We start from the raw sequence: 24785 nt of genomic DNA on the forward strand, positions 1-24785 counted from the left end.
TCAATCCTCATTGTTTTTTTAAGTGGCAGGGTCTTGTTCTGTCACCCAGTCTAGAGAGTACAGTGGCATGATCATGGCTCACAGCAGCCTCAAAATTTCTGGGCTCAAGGGATCCTCCCACACCTGCCTCCTGAGTAGCTGGGACTAGAGGCATGCTTCAACACACCCAGCTAACTTTTTTATTTTTTTGTAGAAACAGGCTCTCATTATGTTGCCTAGGCTGGTCTCGAAATCACGAACTCAAATGATCCTCCTGCTTTGGCCTCCCAAAGTGCTGGGATTAGAGGCATGAGCCATTGTGTCTGGCCATTTTTGAGTCAAGGTCTCACTCTGTCACCCAGGCTGGAGTGCAGCAGCATGACCATGGCTCACTGCAACCTCAAACTCTAGGGCTCAAGGAGTCCTCCTGCCTCAGCCTCCTGAGACACTGGGATTACAGGTGTGAGCCACTGCACCCAGCTCAATCATTGTTCTTACATTCTCTCTCCCAAGAAAGGTAATTATAAAGCATTTTTGGTGATTGTGTTTTCTCAAGATGAACATACACCGTAAAATTTCTATGTCCAATACAGGTATCCCTATCCCTTTTGGTTTCACTACAAACATAATTACCATGAATATCCCATCTTCAACTCTGAAGTTTAATCAGCATCATACAAAGGTCCTATTTATTGTAGTAACAAACATAAACACAGTCAATCTCACAAGGGCCAAAGTTACATTTAATTATGAGGCTTTTTTTCCTTAAATCCCAGATACATTTCCATACTTGGGAAAAAAACCAGCTATTCATTTAGACAATGGGGTTAAGAACCACCAATATAGCTAGCAGATAAAATCACCAGCACAGGAATGCCTCAAGTAGGAAAAATGATGTATAATGGAGGAGCTCACTGTAATGTAAACAGCTGTTTTATGTATCTGACTCTACTATGAAATTAGAGCTTTCACAGAAGAAAAAGGATCTTTAGTGTCCTTAGGCACTAGCAAAAAGTTTAGAAAGCATGTACTCAGTAAATATATGTTCAATAAAGAAGCTAGAGATTATCTATAATTAAAAAGGACAGGTGAATTTCTCAAACCATTAAGTTTGAAAGCAGGTGGGGAAATAGGAAATAAGTGTGTGAGGAAAATTCTTGGCTCTCCTAATTTGCAAATTATTTTACAGCAAACTTCTACCACTGCTTTGCATTACAGGATTTCTTACCTCCATGAATACAAAGAAAGTCATTATTTGAAATAGGGCCAGGTTCGGCAAAGGTCTTAAATTTATTTAGCCACTGTCGAGAAATATAAAACTGAAGGAGGCTTGGTTCCATTATGTTCAACAAATTTGATATCCTTCTCCTCTCTTTTTGTGCCTCTTCACTGCTCTTCCTATTAACAACAATGATTAAATTCAATATGCATTTTACTACATTACTAGTAGATGGATTTTTCTTCCTATTAGATTCAGCACACATATTAACACTATTAGGTCTTGGGAATTTCAAGAGAAATATACTTTGTATTATCCACCAAATACATTATATACCCATAGGGATGACACTGTATCCTATCTACGGGTATCCACATAACTACTGGAACACAGTAAGCATTCAAATGTTTGTTAATAAGATCAAGCTAAATAATTAATCTGCTTCTGTTTCAGGAGCTAGCACCTTCTTTTATAAGATGCTAAAAAATACCAAATATTTTTATAGTAATACTTCCATTATTAGCTACTTTAGGAGAAAATTTGGTACTTAATTCAGACCATCAATGCCTAATTTTTAAATTACAACTTTTTTTTTTTTTTTTTTGAGACGGAGTCTCACTGTGTCGCCCAGGCTGGAGTGCAGTGACCAGATCTCAGCTCACTGCAAGCTCCGCCTCCCGGGTTTACGCCATTCTCCTGCCTCAGCCTCCCGAGTAGCTGGGACTACAGGTGCGTGCCACCTCGCCCGGCTAGTTTTTTGCATTCTTTAGTAGACACGGGGTTTCACCGTGTTAGCCAGGATGGTCTCAATCTCCTGACCTTGTGATCCACCCGTCTCGGCCTCCCAAAGTGCTGGGATTACAGGCTTGAGCCACCGTGCCTGGCTTTTTTTTTTAAGATGGAATCTCACTCTGTTGCCCAGGCTGGAGTGCAGTGGCACAATCTCAGCTCACTGCAACCTCCACCCGTGGGGTTAAACCGATTCTCCTGCCTCAGCCTCCTGAGTAGCTGGGATTACAGGCGACTGCCACCATGCCTGGCTAAGTTTTGTATTTTCAGTAGAGACAGGGTTTCACCATCTTGGCCAGGCTGGTCTTGAACTCCTGACCTTGTGATCCACCCACCTCGGCCTCCCAAAGTGCTGTGATTACAGGCGTGAGCCACCACGCCCAGCCCTAAAATTAATCTTTCTAAAACAAAATAAATCCCTTTGCTCTTCAAGTAAATGATTTAGCATTTTCTGAACAAAGAATCATTCTACATATACAGCCTTTTACTGTATTTTACTGTAATGAAATAGGAGGAAAACAATTTCTAATCACTGATAAGCCCAAACTGTGAGATGTTCTTTCACATCTATAGCTATTTCCATTACCTATAGAAAAGAACATAAGCTTCTGCATTTTGTACAGTAGATTCTGAAACTTCAGTGACACTCTGATCATCAAATTCATACCAGAGATTATTTAGATTGTTTCGGCAGTAGGCTATATAGTGTCCACCTGAATTTGAGGGAAAAGAAATCATTACAGTAATACAAAAACAACACAAGAAAGGAAGATAAACATTTTATATTTCCAGTGCCTAGCACAGTAGCTGGAATATAGGAAGAACTATGCTTGTATTTTTTTTTCAATTTGCATGCTTGCCACCATTCCTTCATCACTTGATGACAGAACATGTAATTTTTATTTTTTTATTTTTTTTTATTTTTTAAGAGACAGTCTTGCTCTGTTCCCCAAGCTGGAGTGCAGTGAAGGGATCACAGGTCACTGCAGCCTCAAATTTCTGGGCTCAAGCCATCCTCTTGCCTCAGCCTCCTGAGTAATTGGAACCACAGGTGCACATCCCCACAACCAGCGAATTTATTTTTATTTTTTTAGAGATGGGGTGTTGCCATGTTGTCCAGGCTGTTCTCAAACTCCTAGTCTCAAGTGATCCTTCTGCTCAGCCTACAAAGGTGCTGGGATTATAGACATGAGTCACTAACACCTGCCAGGGTCTGTCCCGCAGACCCTGAACCAGTGACAGATGAATAAAGTACAGTGACACAGATATTCTGCTTTGCCAGTCCAGCTGAGCATCCGGGCCACTTACAGACTTCAAGAAGAGTGCTGTAAGCAGTTGCAACCAAAGCCTCAACCAGCCAGTGAGACTCGCATTTGTTCAGTACAGATTAACTGACAAAGCCTTGAGTCAGCACTACTAGAGGGTAAATGACATTGCAAACATTCCAAGTGGAAAGCAATTAAGCACCCAGTAAAGCAAAGGTTAGTCTTAGGACCACATGGGTAAACAAGCTAGTTAGATAAACTCCCCATATTCCTTTGTTTCTACTCTAATTTATTTAACTAAGGGGACAAGGCTGCCTTCAGCCAAGTACTATACGTAAAAACTCCCAGCCCTCCAGAAGGGTTTGTGTATATTTTCTATAACTACAATTTTTCCCACCAGCCTGACTGAACCCCCACAAACACCTAGTTATTAGAAAACATTATCTTTTTTTTTTTTTTTGAGACAGAGCTTCACTCTTGTTGCCCAGGCTGGAGTGCAATGGTGCAATCTCGGCTCATTGCAACCTCTACCTTCGGGGTTCAAGCTATTCTCCTACCTCAGCCTCCCGACTAGCTGAGATTACAGGCACCCACCACCATGCCCGGCTAATTTTTTGTATTTTTAGTAGAGACAGAGTTTCATCATGTTGACCAGGCTGGTCACGAACTCCTGACCTCAGATGATCCACCTGCCTCGGCCTCTCAAAGTGCGGGATTATAGGTGTGAGCCACCACACCCAGTTAGAACACATAATCTTAAAAAAACCCAGTAAAAAATCATGTTAGGGCCAGGCGTGGTGGCTCACGCCTGTAATCCCAGCACTTTGGGAGGCCGAGGCAGGTGGATCATGAGGTCAAGAAATCGAGACCATCCTGGCTAACACGGTGAAACCCTGTCTCCACTAAAAATACAAAAAATTAGCCGCGTGTGGTAGCAGGCGCCTGTAGTCCCAGCTACTTGGGAGTCTGAAGCAGGAGAATGGTGTGAACACGGGAGGTGGAGGTTGCAGTGAGCCAAGAATGTGCCACTGCACTCCAGCCTGGCAACAGAGCAAGACTCCGTCTCAAAAAAAAAAAAAACAAAACAAATCATGTTAATGCCTTATTATTTAACTGTATACAATTTTCAATATTGGAAACATCATAGTAAAAATATTTAATTTCATAAAATTGACATGTTTTTAACAATTAGCAGTAACATCTGTTTTTAATGTTTTTTTCTTTTAGATATTCAGATATTATTTAAAAGATCAATTAGGATGTTTAACTTTTTTTTTTTTTTTTGTAGAGATGGGGTTTCACTATGTTGCCCAGGCTGGTCTGAAACTCCTGGCTTTAAGTGATTCTCTCACCTCAGTCTCCCAAAAGGCTGGTATTACAGGTATGAGCCACCATCCCTAGGCTTATTTTAATTTTTTTTTTTAATCTAGGAACATCTGTTAAACCTATATACTTACTACTTGCAGTTCCATGATGGCAAATGACTGACAGAAGATCATAAGTCACAATTTGAGCTGGACTATCCTTAGCAAGAAATGGCTGAAGATCCAAGCCTTCCAGTGGAAATGAAACATGGGTACTGATTTTGGTGGAAAACATTAGTTCATGTCTGAATCTTTTAAGGTGGATGCATAAAATCTAAAAGAATAAAATTCAAAACTAATTTGTCAATACAGAAAACAAAAAGCATTATAATAGGTAAAACTTAGTAATATTTTTATTCAACAAGCAAGAAACTGAGGTGTTCAATCAAAATACAATTAAAAAGTTATTTACATTTTTATTTAGTTTTAAATGCTAAAGGAGTCTATTCAATATATACTGAAGTGTCAAGGTTAAGTATTAATCTGCAATTATAACCTGCTTCCAGAGATGTTAAAAATATGGAAATGGTGAAACAAGGTACTTTCTAAGTTCACTGCTATTTGTTTTTCTAATTTTACACTTTAGACCTGGCAAGATCCTGCGAGTATGATTACACTTTGTTCAACATAGCACACTGTTAAAGGACACTTACGGTATTTAACTTAATATTTTAAAAATGAATAATCTTAAAAAGGCACGCACAGCAACCATTCAATTCTTTAACCAAGCAAAGAGAATTTATTACTACATTTTGTTACATTAATACTCTATGTTCCTACCACATAATACAAGTTGAGCTAAAATAATGTCCATACCTCAGGAAACTTTTGTACTTTACAAAACTTTACTCCATTTCTCAACCTAAGGGGAGAAAAGAGAAAATCAATTAGTCTACAAAAAAACTTAGTATATTTAAATTTGCAGCAAAAATCTTTTAGAAAATGCAGAGATCCAGCCAGGCCAACATGGTGAAATCCCGTCTCTACTAAAAATACAAAATTAGCCAGGCATGGTGGCACATGCCTGCAGTCCCAGATACTCGGGAGGCGGAGGTAGGAGAATCACTTGAACCCAGGAGGCGAAGTTTGCAGAGAGCTGAGATCGCACCATTGTACTCCAGCCTGGGCTGGAGTGAGACCCTGTCTGAAAAAAAAAAAAACAGAACAAGAAAAGAAAGAAAGGGAAGGGGAAGGGGAAGGGGAAGGGAAAGGGGAAGGAGAAGGGGAAGGGGAAGGCAAGGCAAGGCAAGGCAAGGCAAGGCAGAGACAAAAGATATCAGACTAGAAATACTTGCCACTGAATTATGTTACATGTATACATTAAATATCTTAATCAAAACACTGGAGTCCCTTATTGTAAAAAATAATTTAAACTGGCCGGGTGCGGCGGCTCACGCCTGTAATCTCAGCACTTTGGGAGGCCAAGGCGGGCAGATCATAAGGTCAGGAGATTGAGACCATCCTGGCCAACATGGTGAAACCCCATGTCTACTAAAATACAAAACATTAGCCGGGCATGGTGGCACGTGCCTGTAGTCCCAGCTACTGAGGTGGTAGAGGCGGAGGCTGCAGTGAGCCAATATCGTGCCACTGCACTCCAGCCTGGTGACAGAGCAAGACTCCATCTCAAAAAATAATAATAGTAATTTAAACCAAGGTATCAGTAATCAAAAATTTAGAAAGTTATAAAACTCTTTGGCGAAAATTGTTTTAACAAATGTGCTACTGTCTATGGTGTGGCTATGCCTTTAAAATATCTAGATATTAAGTAAAACCAGATAAAGCAAAATCTCAGTTTTATAAAATGTGTAGTTCAAGTTAATATATCAAAATCTTAGCCAGGCACCATGCCTCATGCCTATAATCCCAGCATTTTGGGAGGCCGAGGTGGGCAGATCACCTGAGGTCAGGAGTTCAAGACCAGCCTGACCAATATGGCAAAACCCCATCTCTACTAAAAATACAAAAATTAGCTGGGTGTGATGGCGAGCACCTGTAATCCCAGCTACTCAAGAGGTTCAGGCAGGGAAAATTGCTTGAACCCAGAAGGCAGAGGTTGCAGTGAGCTGAGATTACACCACTGCACTCCAGCCTGGGTGACAGAGCAAGGCTCCTTCTCAAAAAAAAAAAAAAAAAAAAAAAAAGTCTTGGCCGGGCACAGTGGCTCATGCTTGTAATTTCAGCATTTTGGGAAGCCAATGTTGGCAAATCGTTGTGAGCCAAGGACTTTGCGACCAGCCTGTGCAACATAAACCCCATCTCTACAAAAAATACAAATTAGCCAGGCATGGTGCATGCATCCGTAGTCCCAGCTACTTCAGAGGCTGAGGCAGGAGGATCACTTGTGACCAGGAAGCTGAGGCTGCAAAGAGCTGTTATCATGCTAGTGAACCTTCAGCCTTGGTGACAGAATGAGACTATGTCTCAAACGGAAAAAAAAAAAAAACTTTATTCTTACATGTGGTAAAAAGATAAAGGACGGTTATTATTAATAATCAAAATTAATACACATTCGACAGATCTCTACTTTGAATTTGGAGGTAGATGCAAGGTTCTTTTCCATCTTCCCTGTTATCTTTTTCCTAGTATGCTTTGCTTTACAAGAAACAATCCCTTTCCAAGCCAACTTCCTTTACAGCAGGCAGCTAGGGCTTCAAGAACAAAGTGATAAAATGTCTCCAAAAGTAGAAGTCAGCTTTCTCATCTTTATCAACCAAATAGTATACCATTCCTTTCTGTCATGTCATGATCAGTTTCAGATCAATGTTTCCTTGAGGTTACTGCCAAGAAGTAGAAGTCTGTATTATCCCAGATCTTATTAGCAGGCCGTTGCATGTCTATTATAGAGATTGAGAAGAAATTTCCAGTTCACTCTGCCTCACAAATAGTTGCTTTTCACCAAGTCTTCCAACACTTTTTTCTGACTTACCACTAAGAAGCATTGAAAGTCTAAATTGATTACAAGATAGAAAAAGGCAGCTGGTAGTAGATGTAAACAAAATCAGACTTTAGTTCTCTTTTTTGTCTGCCACTGTAACAGCAGATAACATTGAAGTTGGTATAACCTTTAGGAATTTTATGTAGATCTGAAACTTTGTACCTTTTACTTCCTGAATCTAGCCTGTTAAAATCGTAATTCAGAAGAAAATATTGCCTTACTTAGGAAAACGTTTTATGCAAAATCACGTACAGATTTCATCCCTCAAAATATACTCTCTCACATCTTAGATAAGCCTATTAAATCTGTCAAATTTTTACCTTACATTTGTTTCACAAAACAGCTAATCTCTATTATTACTAGCATAAAGCTTTCTGGCCTATATTTTTCTAAATACAGTGCAAATTTAACTCCACATACCCAATTCTAAAAACCAAGAAAAATACACAACATGAAATTAAAAGCACTGTCAATGTCACTTACTTTTTGCATTTTTCACAACTGTACATATTGTCACCTGCAAATAAAACAGATGTGGCATTGGTTTCAAATTAACAGCAAATTGCTTATTATGGTCCTGTAATTCTTTGATTTTGCCCCATGCTGACCTCCCACCACAGTAAAACAAGGTTCCCTTTTTTCAGTCTATGCTCATGAATCAGGTTACTGTTTACCTTCCCCTCCCTTAACTCCTGCCAACATTGAAGACCTACCTCAAATAGTATCTTTTTCATTTATTCATTGAACAAAACTTACTGAGTGCCTGTCATATGTCAAAGCAAGGTACTAGATACACAAAAATAGTGAATGACCTTAAATGATACGGAGTAGTTCACAATTACAGACACATAAATAAGTCCATTATTTTGATTGAGTTTGCCCTTCTATGGATCTCAGAACAGCTTTAAAACATTTCACTGCCGGGCGCAGTGGCTCACGCCTATAATCCCAGCACTTTGGGAGGTCGAGATGGGCAGATCACAAGGTCAGGAGATTGAGACCATCCTGGTGAACATTGTGAAACCCCGTCTCTACTAAAAATACAAAAAAATTAGCCGGGCGTGGTGGCGGGCACCTGTAGTTCCAGCTACTCGGGAGGCTGAGGCAGGAAAATGGCATGAACCTAGGGGGGTGGAGCTTGCAGTAAGCGGAGATTGTGCCACTTCACTCACTCCAGCCTGGGCAACAGAGCGAGATTCCATCTCAAAAAAAAAAAAAATTTCACCTATCATTTGTCTTATACTATAGGAATTCACATGAATTACTTAAGGATGTGATTTTTCTTGTTATATTTATATCATCAAGGTGGACACTAACCTAATGCCAATATGTGAAATTACTATTAAGCTGTCTTAAAACTTAGCTTTTATGAATACATTTTATTATTTAGTCCCACTTGTATTTTAGATTCACCTACAACAATTTAGCCATAGATATTACTGTATTTCTTACCTTTTAGTTCATCTCTGGCAAAGAAGGCAGCAAGACAATCTTGCAAGGTTACTACTGGACCCCAAAACCAGCTAGGGACACATGAGACAACAAACCTGAAACATCATTGATAGAAAAAAAAGGAAGTGTTCTGCCAGTACAGCAGAAACAGCAGTTTTAACAATCATGTAATACAAAGAAAATAAATGCATACCTCTTCACATATTCCATGAAAAAAGCTATCCACCCTTGTGGAGCATATGCTTCGCCACAGGATCCTGCTTTGACTATAGAAGTTGGATGACTTGATGAATGCAGCTTAGCAAGGTCTTCCTTGCCAGGAATTGGCAAGGACAGATCTTGAAAGGTCTCGAGGGTTACAGACACCTAAAATTGTTTCGTGTTTTAAAAATGGGATGAACATAATGCAGCAAAACATTTACAAGGTTAGATTTTAGACTCTAAAGATCAAAGCATGTTTAAACACGAAAAACAAAAAACACACACACACAAATTGAACAGCTTTAATAGTCAAAATAGCAAAAAAAAAAAAAAAAAAAAAAAAAAAAAAAACACTTGCTCTGTATCAGGTATCTTCACATAAGCCCTGTGCAGTAGCTATTAGCATCCCCATTACAATCACAGATGTTGCAGCATTAAACACCCCAAATCCAGCCACTGCATCTTGAGGTCCAAACTCTTAAGCACTATTGTATTCATTTTTGAAAACTGACCTTGATGGTAGTTTTAAAATGTTTTTTTAAAAAGCCTGAGGCAAAACTTGGCATCTAATTTTAAATAGCTAAAACTATGTCTGATAATTTCACTTAAATATTTAGTACCAAAATAACCTACATTAAAACGATCCTATTGAAAGTTCTTAGATCTGACTTGAGATTCCAACACAATAATTGAAATCTTTTTTGTTTTTGAGATGTTATTTCACATTCATCATTGCACTAAAGTAAAACTGTACTTAAGAAAAGCTCAAAGAAACTTTGAAGGATTGAAGTGTTATTTAAAAATTCATGATTTTAATTTATGCCTTGGTTATTGTCTATGAATTTGATACTACCTTTAGTATCTGAGTACCAACCTAAACATGGAAAAATATTTACAAACCATATTATAACCAAATATAAAAGATACATTCACAGCTTTGTACCTGTGAATATCAACAAATTCCCAGTACACAAATTTCATCAGCCTGGGAGAATATGCAGGTGTTACTAATTCTTGTTGCTGAGCAACTTCTCACCTTTATATGTAACCAAAATAGATGGCGAAGGATAATATGTGCCTGTCCAATGATGGGTCACTATCCTTTAAACAGGATGCTGCTACTTCCAAAAAAGTAAATTCTACACCTAGAATCAATTTGTATTGATGTAAACACAATAAATGCATGTATGATCATCAATAGCAAAGAGAAGGAATTAAACTTTTCACATCATCTTGTCACATTTTTAAAGAGCATTTGACAGGAATTTTCTGTGTATTCTAATACCCTCATACTCACCCTGTCACAAGTCAGACACTGCACTGAACTAATGATTGTTCCATCAAATATGTCTGAAATAACACTTCTATATTTCTTGTGCTGTTTTTTTCTCTTTGGAGATGCAGACTGAGCTAGGATTGAAAAACATTAAAAAAAAAATCAAAGCAGCTCTTCACATTTTTCTCTGGAATCTTTTTTTGTCTTGTCAATCTTACTTGTATATGATCTCTAGAATCCTTAAACTGTAAAACTTACTGTGTTGATAAGGAAATTTTCAAAATACTCTTCAAAAGAGCATAAGCATTAAAAAAATAAAAGAAACTAAGCAGACAAGGCTTAAGATGTTTGTTGTTGTTATTGTTTTGTTTTGAGACGGAGTCTCGCATTGTCACCCATGCTGGAGTACAGTGGCACAATCTCGGCTCACTGCAAGCTCCGCCTCCCGGGTTCACGCCATTCTCCTGCCTCAACCTCCCAAGTAGCTGGGACTACAGGTGCCTGCCACCACGCCCAGCTAAGTTTTTGTATTTTCAGTAGAGACAGGGTTTCACCATGTTAGCCAGGATGGTCTTGATCTCCTGACCTCATGATCTGCCCGCCTTGGCCTCCCAAAGTGCTGGGATTACAGGTGTGAGCCACCGCGCCTGGCCTGTTGTTTTTTTAAAAGTATGATCGTTGGCCACCATAAATGTAAGAAAGGGAACAAACTCATATAAGAAAAGGAACAAATTCTAAATTAGCACAATATTCATCACTGGGATGTTATTTAAATGTTCTACAAGTCAAAAGAAGAGGCAAAGAGGTTAGAAAGTGAGGGAAAGATGATGAAAGTCATCATCAGGCTGAAGATGAAATAGAAGGGGTTCAGTCTCCCTATCCTGATTTCAGAGCAATTCTGTTTTCACTTACTTGTTTTGGTTTCCAAGCAAGGCTTTATTTGAAGAAAAGATTCCATTATTTAAAGTTTTTAAGAGTTCTTTATATATTTCTGGATACATGTCCTTTGCTAGCTGTATGATTTATAAATATATCCAACCTTATCTTCCCATTCTCTGAATGTCCTTTGTCAACAAAAATTTTTAATTTTTTTCTTTAATGGATCATGCTTCTAACGTCTTTAAGAACCCTTTGTCTAACTCAAGGCCACGAAGACTTTCTCCTATGTTTTCTTCTAAGAAAACATAATACTGGAACTCTCATATATACCTGGAAGGAATACTAAATGGTAGACACTCTGGTAAAAAGTCTGGCAGTTTAATACAACTATAAGCATTAAACAAACATAAAACCCAGTAACCCCACTTCTAGGTATTTGTCCTAGACAAATGAAAACATGTTCTTACAAAAACCTTTACATAAATTTTAGACCAACATTATTCATAATTGCCAAAAATTGGAAACAATTCAAAAGTCCACCAATGAGTAAGTAAATAAATAGTGGTATACCCATAAAAAATGAAATACTAGGCCAGGCACGGTGGCTCACGCCTGTAATCCCAGCACTTTGGGAGGCAGAGCCGGGCAGATCATGAGGTCAGGGGTTCGAGACCAGCATGGTCCATCTCTACTAAAAACACAAAAAATTAGCCAGGTATGGTGGCGCACACCTGTAGTCTCAGCTACTTGGGAGGCTGAGGCAGGAGAATTGCTTGAACCTGGCAGGCGGAGACTGCAGTGAGCAAAGGTTGCACCACTCCACTCTAGCCTGGGCGACAGTGAGACTCCGTCTCAAAACAAAACAAAACAAAACAAAAAGAAATATTACTTGGTAATAAAAGGAACAAACTATTCAGACATGCAGTAACATGACTGAATCTCAAATGCATTATCCTGAGAGGCAAACCTGTTTCAAAAGACTACATATAAAAAGATTTTAGAAAATCAAAAGACTACATACTATATGATTCCATTTATATGACATTCTAGGAAAAGGCAAAACAATAAGAAAAGAGAATCAAGGATGCCAGAACATAGGAGTAGAGAGATGATCTGATTACGAAGTAGTACTATGCAGGAATTCTTTGTGGTGTTAGAACTGTTCTGTATTTCGTTTGTGGTGGAGTAACAAGAATCTATGCTGCAGGTGTTAAAATTCATAAAGCTCTACACAAGAAAAAGTGAATTCAACTGTATGTAAAATTTTAAAGAGTACCAACACACAAAATTTGTAATCATGTCTATGTAAAATTACGCTATCAATTTTAAAAGATCAAATCGTATTTCATAATTAACACTTTAAATTATCAAGAATCAAAACCATCATTTTAAACTAAGACCCAAAGCAAAAGAGACTGAATAAGAGAAACTTTTTACCTTTTTTGTGTGGTGGTGCCAATCCTGGCCATAAATTGCCTGATTTAGGAGGGCTTGCTGATAAACGTGGATTAACACCTTCATTTGACGGAAGGATTTGTGGTGTAGACAGGTCATTCGAATGGACATCAGTGATATATTCTGTAAGATTTAAAATTTGTATTATTACCCTAAATAGGAAAATTATTCTAACTGTCCAGTAATGTTAATTTAAAGGTTTCTTAATTTGATACTTTGAACACAATTCATACTAACAAATGTCAAGTTAAATACTTAACAAAGTGCTCACTAAGAAAAATAACAGTAACCTTCTACCCAGAAATCCAACTAATTTTTGTTTTTTTATTTATTTTGAGACACAGTCTCCCTCTGTCCCCCAGGCTGGAGTGCAGAGGTGCGATCTCAGCTCACTGTAACTTCCACCTCCCAGATTTAAGCAATTCTCCTGCCTCAGCCTCCCAAGTAGCTGAGATTACAGGCATGTGCCACCAGGCCCGGCTCATTTTTGTATTTTCAGTAGAGATGGGGTTTCACCACGTTGGCTAGGTTGGTCTCAAACTCCTGGCCTCAAGTGATCCACCCACTTTGGCCTCCCAAAGTGTTTGGATTATAGATGTGAACCACCATGCCCAACCCCAACTAATCTTCATAACATACTACTATTACAGGCAGTTTAGGAAGTGAGCAGTGGAAATACAAAGCCAAAGAGGATCTTGTTTGTCCAAATATAGCATCAAAAAAAAAAAAAAGAGGCTAGGCTGGGTGGCTAACGCCTATAATCCCAACACTGGGAGGCCAAGATGGGAAGACTGCTTAAGCCCAGGAGTTCAAGACCAAACTGGGCAACATCATGAGACCCCCCCATCTCTACAAAAAAAATCTAAAAATTAGCTGGGCATGGTGGTGTACGCCTGTAGTCCCGGCTACTCAAGAGGCTGAGGTGCAAGGATCACTTGAGCCCAGGAGGTTGAGGCTGTGGTGAGATGTGATCATGCCACTGCACTCCAGCCTGGGTGACAGAATGAGACCCTGTTTCAGATGAAAAAAAAAAAAAAAAAGATATTCAGGACAGTTTTTTAGAAGTTCAAAACCATGTGAAAGAAAAACAGATTATTCTCCCAAACTAACATAATAATCAAAATAAAGAAATGTAGGTATAAAGTAATCATAAATTATTTTGTTCTTACTGTAATAAAAGAAAAAACACACCACTTCATCAGGAAATACTTTTTTTAGAATTATAAGATGAATCAAGAAAATATAAGAGCTATCTTAATTGTTTGCTTTGGATTCCTAGTGCCTAACATATTCCAGGGCAAGGGAATGTGCTCAGTAACTATTTGAGTGAAGAAAAGAGAATTGTTCATAAGAGATCTTGAAAGGGGATGTACTCAGAAATTTTTCCAGATAATGCAAAATCGTTTTTCACACAGGCATTTCTCAATTTTTCAACCATGACTAAATGAGACTGCATAATATTGGGAGTGAAAAAACAACTCACTCTAGGACTTTCTGAAGGGAATAAAGTTAATGAGATTTAGATTGGGAGTTGGCAATTTTTTCCTCTAACGGACCAGAGAGTAAGTATTTTAGGTTTGTGTGCCTTACAGACTTCACCAGATTTTTTTCATTAAGCCCTTAAAACACCTAAAAGCTCAGACTCCTGACTTAGGTTATCCCCTAATTACTATATATAAGAACAAACCTGTTACAGAGCAATAAAAGATGAGTATGTCCCTAATCAGGCTTAACTGGGCTTTTGACAAGAAAATCCTGGACAGCAGTCAAAGCTAAGTCTTTCAATACTGAAAACTGACATATTTATTCACTTCCAATTTCTACACAAGATCAGTATAATTAAGGAGCCTAACACTCTTAAGTCTTCCTGACTAGAAAGCATCTGTGCACTTTATACAAGTGAACCACAAATCTTCCTATAGTTAAGAATATTTCTCAAGAAGAAATTTAGGATTCAATCAAATACCTAAATAAATTGTTTAGTTACTCTCATTCTTCAGTAATCACAGAAAAAAAACTTTTTTACATTACATGCCTGCCACTTATTTTAAGATCACATAATTTGAACCTCTAACAGCCCAATTTTGTGTGCTTTGGAAAACTAAATACCACATTTAAAGCCAAGAGAAGTTAACTCTTGAAGAGATAAATTACAAGGCAATTTAGCTTTCATTTGGCCACATGCTCTTTCTCAAAGTAACACTGACTAGTAACACGGCATAATCTATCACAGCAGGGCTCACTATAGTTAATTAAACTTCTACACTAAAACACATCTGATGTGACTCCAATGACAACAATCTTAATCTACTAATGTATATAATTAGAAAATTGCTGGCCGGGCGCCGTGGCTCACGCTTGTAATCCCAGCACTTTGGGAGGCCGAGGCAGGTGGATCACCTGAGGTCGGGAGTTCAAGACCAGCCTGACCAACATGGAGAAACCCCGTCTCTACTAAAAATACAAAATTAGCCAGGGTGGTGGCACATGCCTGTAATCCCAGCTACTCGGGAGGCTGAGGCAGGAGAATCGCTTGAACCCGGGAGGCGGAGGTTGCGGTGAGCCGAGATCGCGCCATTGCACTCCAGCCTGGGCAAAAAGAGTGAAACTCTGTCTCAAAAAAAAAAAAAAAAAGGAAATTGCAATTTGGGTTATTTGCTTTTTTCCAGGATCACAACATAATTTGCTTAAAATAAAAGAGAAAATTCTGGGGAGCCCAATTTTTCAGATTACTGCATGACCATACAAAAGACATCTGATGAAATGTTTACTTCAAAAGGAGAATTAATTTCTTATATAATTAAATGACCCCAAAATTTCCTTTTCTCCTCAGGTTCTATCATTTTATGGCCAATACTCACATGCAAATACTGCTAAACTATAATTCTAATTAGAAATACCCAAAGTAACAATTAAACACCCATGTCTACAAATGAAATAATATCATTTTCATGAACAAACTACTAAATTGTCACCTGAAGCTCTGCTGTGTATTTGCACTTTGACAGTTTCCTGGTTGTTTAAGTCAACTGTTTCAGATATAGAGTCTCTATCTTTATCTAATTCGCCTTCAGAATTTACTTTATTAATCTTATTGCATATCTTCTCTTTTTGCCAATCTTTTGACATTTCTGAATTGTTTTCATCATCCTGAATTAACATTGTTGTTTCATTATTATCTTCAGAAAAGCCTCTAGAGCCATTTTCATTTTCTGCTTTATCACTGTTGCTACAAGATTCACAAGACTGAAAATCTACATCTGACTGGCTCTTGTCTTCTTCCATTGTCTCCTCAGTGGTTATGGTTTGCGGATCTTCTTCTACTTCCATGACTTGCTCTTTCAATTCTTCATGAAGCAGATCCATTAAACATCGAAGGAATTCTTGAGCATCCTAATATATCAGCAACATAATGTTACCACTTCATTACATGTGTATATAGAAACATAAGGGAAAATATACAAAATATCATTATCAACTTATATATAAACATACAGCACTATATTGAGAAAATACCAGTTTGTAGAGCATAAAGCACTAGAGAAATGAAGATGCACTCACTTCCAAAAAGTTAGGTAAGTAAAGTTTTCTTTTTTTGAGATGGGGTCTCATTCTGTTGTCCAAGCTGGAATGCTGTGGCATGACCACAGCTCACTGTAGCCTCGATCCCCCAGGTTCAAGCAATTCTCCCACCTCAGCCTTCTTAGTAGCTGAGACCACATGCATGAGCCATCACACCCGGTTGATACATATTTTTAAATTATTTTTATAAATGAGGTCTCCCTATGTTACCCAGGCTGGTCTCAAGCCCCTGGGCTCAAGCAGTCCGCCTACCTTGGCCTCCTAAAGTGCTGGGATTACAGGCATGAGTCATCACGCCCAGTCAGATAAAAATTGTAATAAACTAAAGATGATCCAAAGGTCAACTTCAGCTGGATGTAGGGGCTCATGCTTGTAATCCTAACATTTAGGGACACCAAGGAGGGAGGATCGTTTGAGTCAGGAGTTCAAGACCAGCCGGGGCAACATAATGAGACATTATCACTCTTATTAAAAAAAAAAAAAAAAAAGGCTGGATACAGTGCCTCATGACTGTAATCCAACACTTTGGGAGGCCAAGAAGGGTGGATCACCTGAGGTCAAGAGTTCAAGTCCGGCTTGACCAACATGGCGAAACCCTATCTCTACTAAAAATACAAAAATTAGCCAGGCATGGTGGCACACACTTGTAATCCCAGTTACTCCGGAGGCTGAGGCAGGAGAATCGCTTGAACCCAGGAGCTGGAGGCTGCAGTGAGCCAAGATTGCACCACTGCACTCCAGCCTGGACGACAGAGCGAGACTCTGCCTCAAAAAAAGATAAAGATAAAGGAAAGTTGAAAAAATATAAACAATAAACAAGAAAAAGGGTTACTATTCTTGGCAAAAGAAAGACACAAGGAGTGATGACCCCAAAAGATAAGTGGACCAAAAAAAACATAATGGCATTTTCAAAATTTATTTAGATTAAAATTACAAAAGAAAAGCAATAAACTAACCTGCTGAGAATACCCCCGAAATGTTGGATTTACAGTTTTAATTCCTTGAAACAGATTAGTAGGCACAACAGATCCTGGCCTGAGCAAGAAAACATTTTTAAAGAGTAATTTTTGTTATTTTTAATTTTTATTTTAAAAATTAACAACCAATAATTCAAAGGGTTAAATAAATTGAAAATTACATTTCAAAAAAATCATTCAAAACTGCCTAATATGTTCCACAGGCACATCAGAACACCTTATCCTTGATATTTTAAGTGATATTTTACTGCTATACTCCCTCAATTAAATGATTATGCTTCACCCCATGACTTTTCAAAAATGCAAATTTCCCAAATAGTTCTAAAACAAAATTATTAACATATTACAGTGAACTGTGATCCTAATGCTAAACTTTAGAATAAATAAACATAAGCAGGAAAATATTCATATAGTATTTAGGGTCTGATTTTATCATTGTGAGAATGCCTACTCCTGAATATAAAACTCTAAAGTTCCAGTAATAGCAGCTGTACAGCAGCTTTAACATTCCAACACTATATCACCAGTCCAAATACTTCCAGACTTTCATGACACCTTCATCTGCTTCTAAAACTTCTCTGACACCTTACATTCAGCTTCAAATGTAACATGCCTGAAACAAAGCTGTCTCAAATCTGTCTGTCTTCTCCTTTTTTCTGGCTCCATAAATGGACCTGCATCCTTTAAATATTTATAATATTCATTTAAAAGTTTAATAAAGAAGAAAAGTATATTAAGTTACATACCTGCTTTTATGCCACAGCTCTGTCATTAGTTTGAGATAACTTTTACAAATGGCAGGTTTCTTATCTGTTCGTGCTAATCCTCCACAATCAAGAAAAAACTGTGTCAAAGGTGGGCTAATTTTAAAAAGAGAAAAATGTTAGAGTGGAGTCAAAGCTAATACTGATTATTTCTGGTCATTCAATTAACTGACAACACGTACATCCCTATAGCTGTCATTTCTTTCTTTGATCCCTTTTACAGCTTCACTTTCATTCCTTCATAAAGAGCTCAGTCCTTTCAAATCAGATTTGGCCCCACCATATCAAGAGTCCTCCATGCTGCCAGATACACTTTTCAGTCCCCACTCAGTAACATTTGCCACAGACGACCATGCCCTCATTCTCTTTTTTTTTTTTTTTTTTTTTTTTTTTGAGACGGAGTCTCGCTCTGTCGCCCAGGCTGGAGTGCAGTGGCCGGATCTCAGCTCACTGCAAGCTCCGCCTCCCGGGTTTACGCCATTCTCCTGCCTCAGCCTCCCGAGTAGCTGGGACTACAGGCGCCCGCCACCTCGCCCGGCTAGTTTTTTGTATTTTTAGTAGAGACGGGGTTTCACCATGTTAGCCAGGATAGTCTCAATCTCCTGACCTTGTGATCCGCCCGTCTCGGCCTCCCAAAGTGCTGGGATTACAGGCTTGAGCCACCGCACCCGGCCATGCCCTCATTCTTGAACAAATCTTCTCTGGACTATTGTATGCATTTTCCAACTTTTCCTCTTTACCTCTTAAAATTCCTTTTTCCTCTTTATTGTTCTTTTTGGCCCCAGACATGTAAATGTAAGGATTCCTCTGGACTTGATCCTATGACTTTTCCCTACATACTTTTCTTCCCTGGGCGATCTAAAATTTTCAACCATATTCTAATCATCGTCAAATTTATATAAAGTCAACCATGTCATCTAAATTTCAGATTTATATCAAATGCCCAAACTGAACAGGATAAAAATTTAACTTTCAACTGAACCTGCACTTCCTCCAGCCTTCTACATTCCATTATTTGGTACTAATATTTGTTGGTGGCTCAAGTTAGCAATTTATAAGGAAGTATAGTCTGTCATGAGTTTGATTAGCTTGAGGGAATCTCCATTAATCTATTTATAGGAAACTGACTGGGCAAAGGACCAAATTCTGACCTACATAAACCAAACCCCCTATGAAGGCAGTTAGATAACTACTAAGCCATCTCTTTGCCAAGTGTAATCCTTTTTTTTTTTTTTTTCGGTAGAGACAGGGTCTCGTTAGGTTGCCCAAGCTGGTTCCAGAACTCCTGGGCTCAAGCAATCCTCCCACCTTAGCCTCCCAAAGTGCTACAGGCATGAGCCACCACACCCAGCCACCAATAGTGTAATCATATCAGCCACATCTTTTTCAATGAAATCAGAGGAATTACAAAGTAAATCCATGGAAGCAGTATTGTGCAATAATCAACAAAAGATCTACAAAAACAAACATACACATAAAAATCTCAGATTCAGAATTTTGTCCCTGCCAGGCATGGTGGGTCATGCCTGTAATTCCAATACTTTGGGAGGCCAAGGCAGGACATGACTCAAGGACAGGAGTTCAAGACCAGCCTGGGCAACACAGCAAAAATCCATCTCTACAAAACTTTTAAAACATTATCTGGGAGCAGTGGCATGCACTTGTGGTCCTAGCTACTTGGCAGGCTGAGGCAGGAAGAGCCCTTGAACCCAGGAGTTCAAGGCTGCAGTGAGCCATGATCGTTCCACTGCATTCCAGCCTGGGTGACAGAGTAAGATCCTGTCTCTAACTTTAAAAAAAAAAAAAAAAAAAAAAAAAAAAAAAAAAAAAAAAAAGGCCGGGCGCTGTGGCTCATGCCTGTAATCCTAGCACTTTGGGAGGCCGAGGCGGGCGAATCATGAGGTCAGGAGATGGAGACCAACCCGGCTAACATGGTGAAACCCCATCTCTACTAAAAATACAAAACTTAGCTGGGTGTGGTGGCCGGCGCCTGTAGTCCCAGCTACTCAGGAAGCTGAGCTGAGATCACATCACTGCACTCCAGCCTGGCGACAGAGCGACACTCCGTCTCAAAAAAAAAAAAAACCCAGAATTCCGCCAGTACTTACTAGCTGGTTACATTGGCAAAGTTATTTAAACTTCTGTGTCTGGTTTTCTTACCTGTATAAAAATAACAATAGCAACAACCTACAGGTCTCTTAGGATTGTGTTGTTAAACTTTGAACCTCCTCTCCCTTTCTCTACCCACATCCTATCAATCAATCATTCTCCTAAAAATGTTTATCTCCAATTCCTTCACTCTTTTCCTACCACCCTAGATGATGTAAACTACCACTACTTCTTGCCTAAATCATTATCATAGTCTCCTAGCTGGTCTTTCAAATTCCACTCTCTTCCCCCTCTAATTCACTGTCCACGTGGCAACCACAGTAATATTTTTAAAATATAGATTATTAGCTACCCTACTATACAAACACTTCAATGGTATTGTACTACTATGAGAATAAAGACCTACATCTTTAATGTGGCCTACATAACCTAGACCCTGGTCGTTCAGCCCTATGATTACTGTACCCTGTCACACAGATTTTCTTCCAGTTCCTCAAATGTGTCAAGCTCTTTCCCATCCCAAGGCTGCTTACAAGGAGCATTTTGCTAGGAATGCTCTCCCCATCCTTTCAAACAACCAGCTCATACTTATTCCTCAAGTTTCAGAGTAAATGTCTCTTCTTTTTTTTTTTTTGAGACGGAGTCTCACACTGTCACCTGGGCTGGAGTGCAATGGTGTGACTTTGGCTCACTGCAACCTCCACCTCCAGGGTTTACATGATTCTCCTGCCTCAACCTCCCAAGTAGCTGGGATTACAGGTGCACACCACCACACCTGGCTACATTTTTGTATTTTTAGTAGTGACAGGGTTTCACTATGTTGGCCAGATTGGTCTCAAACTCCTGACCTCGTGATCCACCCGCCTCAGTCTCCCAAAGTGCTGGGATTACAGGTGTGAACCACCACGCCTGGCCTAAATGTCTCTTCTTTAACGTCCGAGCGCAGTGGCCCATGCCTATAATCCCAGCACTCTGGGAGGCCGAGGCAAGCAAATCACTTGAGCCCAGGAGTTGGAAACCAGTCTGGGCAACAAGGCAAAACCCCATCTCTACAAAAAATTTAAAACTTAGCCACGTTTGGTGGCACGTGCCTGTAGTCTCAGCTACTCAGGAGGCTGAAGTAGGAGGATCACACAAACCCAGGAGGCAGAGTTGCAGTGAGCCAAAATCGCACCACTGTGCTCTAGCCTGGGTAACAGAGTGAGACCCAGCCTAAAAAAAAAAAAAAAAAAAAAAAAAAAAAAGTCTCTTCTTCAAAGATGTGTTCTCTGATTACTTAATAAAAATTGGGTTATCTTTATTTCACAAGGTTATGAAACATAAGAAAACTGAAGGCAAAACATTTATGGAGGCAAAACATTATGTCTAAACAAAAATTAGATTATTTTGGGAAGAAGTACAAGTTTAATATCCCTAATACAAAATACAAAATCCAAAATGTTCCAAAATCCAAAACTTTTTGAATGCCAACATGATATTCAAAGGAAATGCTCATTGGAGCATTTCAAATACTGGATTTTTGGTAAGGGATGCTCAACCAGTAAGTATAATGCAAATAAATACTCCAAAATCCAGAAAAATCTGAAACACTTCTGATTCCCAGCATTTCATAAGAGGGATACTCAACCTGTAGACATATGTTCAATCTCCAATCACTACACTATAATTTAATCCAGGAGAAAGGGTAATGTCAAAGTCAGCGATTTCTGAATTTTGGTTCGGACTCAATGCACCTAAATTTAAAGGGTAATATCACCTGACTCAATACATCCAAACTTAAGAGTAAAACCACCTGACATACCTATTTTGTAAGACTATGATTACAAAAAAAAAATCTGACTCCTTTATTAAAGGCTTTCCATCTACAGAAAAATATAAAATATTTTCATAAGATCTCTGAATTAAAAGTGATCTGAATAATTAGTTCACACTCTTCGTTTTCTAGCTGTAAGAAACAATAACTTGCTCAAAGACACACAACTACCCAGGGTTTACACAAGGACCAGCAGCCTCAAGAAACTACAGGCATACATAGAGTAACATCATTGGGACAAGAATGGGTTATGTCCCAAACCAGATTCTTGCCTGTTCTACCTTGAGAGTTAGTCAACTACTATAGTTGCATGGTTTTGTGCTCAAAAAATAACTTTAAAAATCATACAAACAAAACAAAATTAATTTCTCTATTTACCAATTAGAAAGAGCCTGCAAAGCTGCATTCATGTAACAAGTATTTCCAATATTTTTCAAACCTGTAAGACCTATTAAGAAAAAATATACATGAAGTCATCATTCAATAAAGCAAAATGACTCAATTTTAGGGGTCATTAATATGGTTCCCAAATTATATTAAGGACCACAGAAATACAATACAGCAACTTGAATAATTCAGAGAGGTCATACTTTTGGAAGCCTTACAATCACCAAAAATTTTGTTTTGTTTTGTTTTGACAGAGTCTCGCTCTGTTGCCCAGGCTGGAGTGCAGTGGTGCAATCTCGGCTCACTGCAAGCTCCGCCTCCCAGGTTCACGCCATTCTCCTGCCTCAGCCTCCTGAGTAGCTGGGACTACAGGCGTCCGCCACCACACCCAGCTAATTTTTTGTATTTTTAGTAGAGACGGGGTTTCACTGCATTAGCCAGGATGGTCTCAATCTCCCGACCTCGTGCTCTGCCTGCCTCAGCCTCCCAAAGTGCTGGGATTACAGGCGTGAGTCACGGCACCCGGCCACAATCACCAAAATTTTGAGTTTTACATAAGCTCAAGGCTTAAACAGTTTAACCTTTGAAATTTGCACAGGAAGAATAGCCTTTCCTATTAACATTTAAGACTAGATGTTTTTAAAAATCATTAATTGAGGCTTTTACATTTATTATAACTAAAGTTTAATTATTTTGAGAAATAGTTTAATGACAATGCAAAAAAACTCATGTCATGATAAATGATAAACATCCTTTTCCTTTCCGTTTCAATGTATTGCATTGAAAGTAGTATTTATGCCAGGCACGGTGGCTCACACCTGTAATCCCAGCACTTTGGGAGGCCAAGGCAGCCAGATCACGAGGTCAGGAGATCGAGACCATCCTGACTAACAGGGTGAAACCCCATCTCTACTAAAAATACAAAAAATTTGCCGGGCGTGGTGGCGGGCACCTGTAGTCCCAGCTACTCAGGAGGCTGAAGCAGGAGAATGGCATGAACCCAGAAGGCGGAGCTTGCAGTGAGCCAAGATCGCACCATTGCACTCCACCCTGGGCAACAGAGCGAGACTCCATCTCAAAAAAAAACAAAAACAAAAAAGAAAGTAGTATTTATTAGGTTGAACCATAGGATACTGCTGACAATCTACAAAAACGGCAATTTCATATGGATCAAGCTAATACGAAACGAAGCCATTGAATGACTTATCACTTCCATATATAGTCAAGTTCACTTTCATCAGTTTACTTTCATTATTAAAAGATGAAATAAATACTAAAAAAAAGTTATAAATGCTATTTGGATTTGGAGCAAAATGAAGAAAATTTAAAATTCTAAAAACCTCTAAAACGAGACTGAACTATCACTTATTGATAAGTATCCAGTAAAATTAATAGTGTGGGCTAAATTAATGGGTTAAAACTGGGAAATACATAAAATATTTATAAAGTAGTCACGTCAAGCTTAAATGAAAGTGTTAATTTCCAGATAATTATCTAAATATACATTCAATATACCACTAGCATCAATTATAAAACAGAAAATTTTAAGTTTATACTAAGAACAGTGGGCCTAAAAGAACATGGAAAATCCAAATAGACTGGTTCTCAATTTAGGGGAAGAAGGGAGAAGTGTATCACCTGATTCTTTTTCCAAATGTTTTCCCCTGAAAATTCTGCTAAGGGAATACTTTAATACCTAATACCTCCCCATCACTGACAATAGAAAAAGGAGTTGAGAAACACTGTTAAAACAGACCTCAAAAGGCAAGTTAAGCAAAAAGATCGTAAGGTTCAACTGCAAAAGAGTAAGTAGGATCCTAGCTTTGGTAAACTGATACCAGAGAAACCAAAAGTTTGTTTTGCAAATAAAATTTTACTAGGCCAAATTTCAAAGTCTTTTTGTTGTAATTATCAAGCCCGTTTTACCTCCACATTTTGAAACGTTTATATTATACAGTTTTCTAAAGAAACGGGCAGTGCCATACAAGGGTTACACAGGATTATTTTACCTCTTGCCCTAAGTTCATCTTCTTCGTCCACTTCTATATCCAGATCATCAAATACAGCAACCAGAGGAGTTTTTAATGTTGTATTACTGGGTATTTTAAAATCCTTGATAACAAAAAAAGAGAGCACACTTGAACAAATCCTTAAATTTCAAAAAAAGCTTTAATTGTAACATATAACATCTATACCATAAAAATTATTGAGATGTTATTTTAATAGTGGAACCATAAGAATTTGTGGTATTAGCAATTAAACTTACATTTCTGTTTTAAAGGAAATAAGGATCTACCCTAGATAATAGCAATGTCAGCCCCACTTTATTAACATAT

The 24785-nt window shown here is 38.5% G+C and overlaps 1 protein-coding gene across 4 annotated transcripts in view; it reads right to left on the bottom strand.

Annotated features, from left to right (window-relative positions):
- Positions 1-24785, bottom strand: part of USP33 (ubiquitin specific peptidase 33) — a 69807-nt gene that overhangs the window by 17466 nt on the left and 27556 nt on the right. For 3 of the 4 annotated variants that reach the window (XM_050804932.1, XM_050804946.1, XM_050804957.1), the window contains 14 exons: positions 24459-24561; positions 22441-22510; positions 18123-18236; positions 17356-17434; positions 15793-16210; positions 12800-12940; positions 10505-10617; positions 9200-9372; positions 9007-9101; positions 8038-8071; positions 5433-5478; positions 4710-4890; positions 2574-2700; positions 1208-1377 (listed from right to left, as the gene is read on the bottom strand). In XM_050804932.1, the coding sequence (XP_050660889.1) occupies positions 1208-1377; positions 2574-2700; positions 4710-4890; positions 5433-5478; positions 8038-8071; positions 9007-9101; positions 9200-9372; positions 10505-10617; positions 12800-12940; positions 15793-16210; positions 17356-17434; positions 18123-18236; positions 22441-22510; positions 24459-24561 (1864 nt within the window). The remainder of the gene's footprint in view (positions 1-1207; positions 1378-2573; positions 2701-4709; positions 4891-5432; positions 5479-8037; positions 8072-9006; positions 9102-9199; positions 9373-10504; positions 10618-12799; positions 12941-15792; positions 16211-17355; positions 17435-18122; positions 18237-22440; positions 22511-24458; positions 24562-24785) is intronic. The other variant, XM_050804935.1, reaches the window with a different exon arrangement.

Source organism: Macaca thibetana, chromosome 1 (assembly GCF_024542745.1).
Source record: "Macaca thibetana thibetana isolate TM-01 chromosome 1, ASM2454274v1, whole genome shotgun sequence".
In the NCBI taxonomy this organism is placed as follows: Eukaryota; Metazoa; Chordata; class Mammalia; order Primates; family Cercopithecidae; genus Macaca; species Macaca thibetana.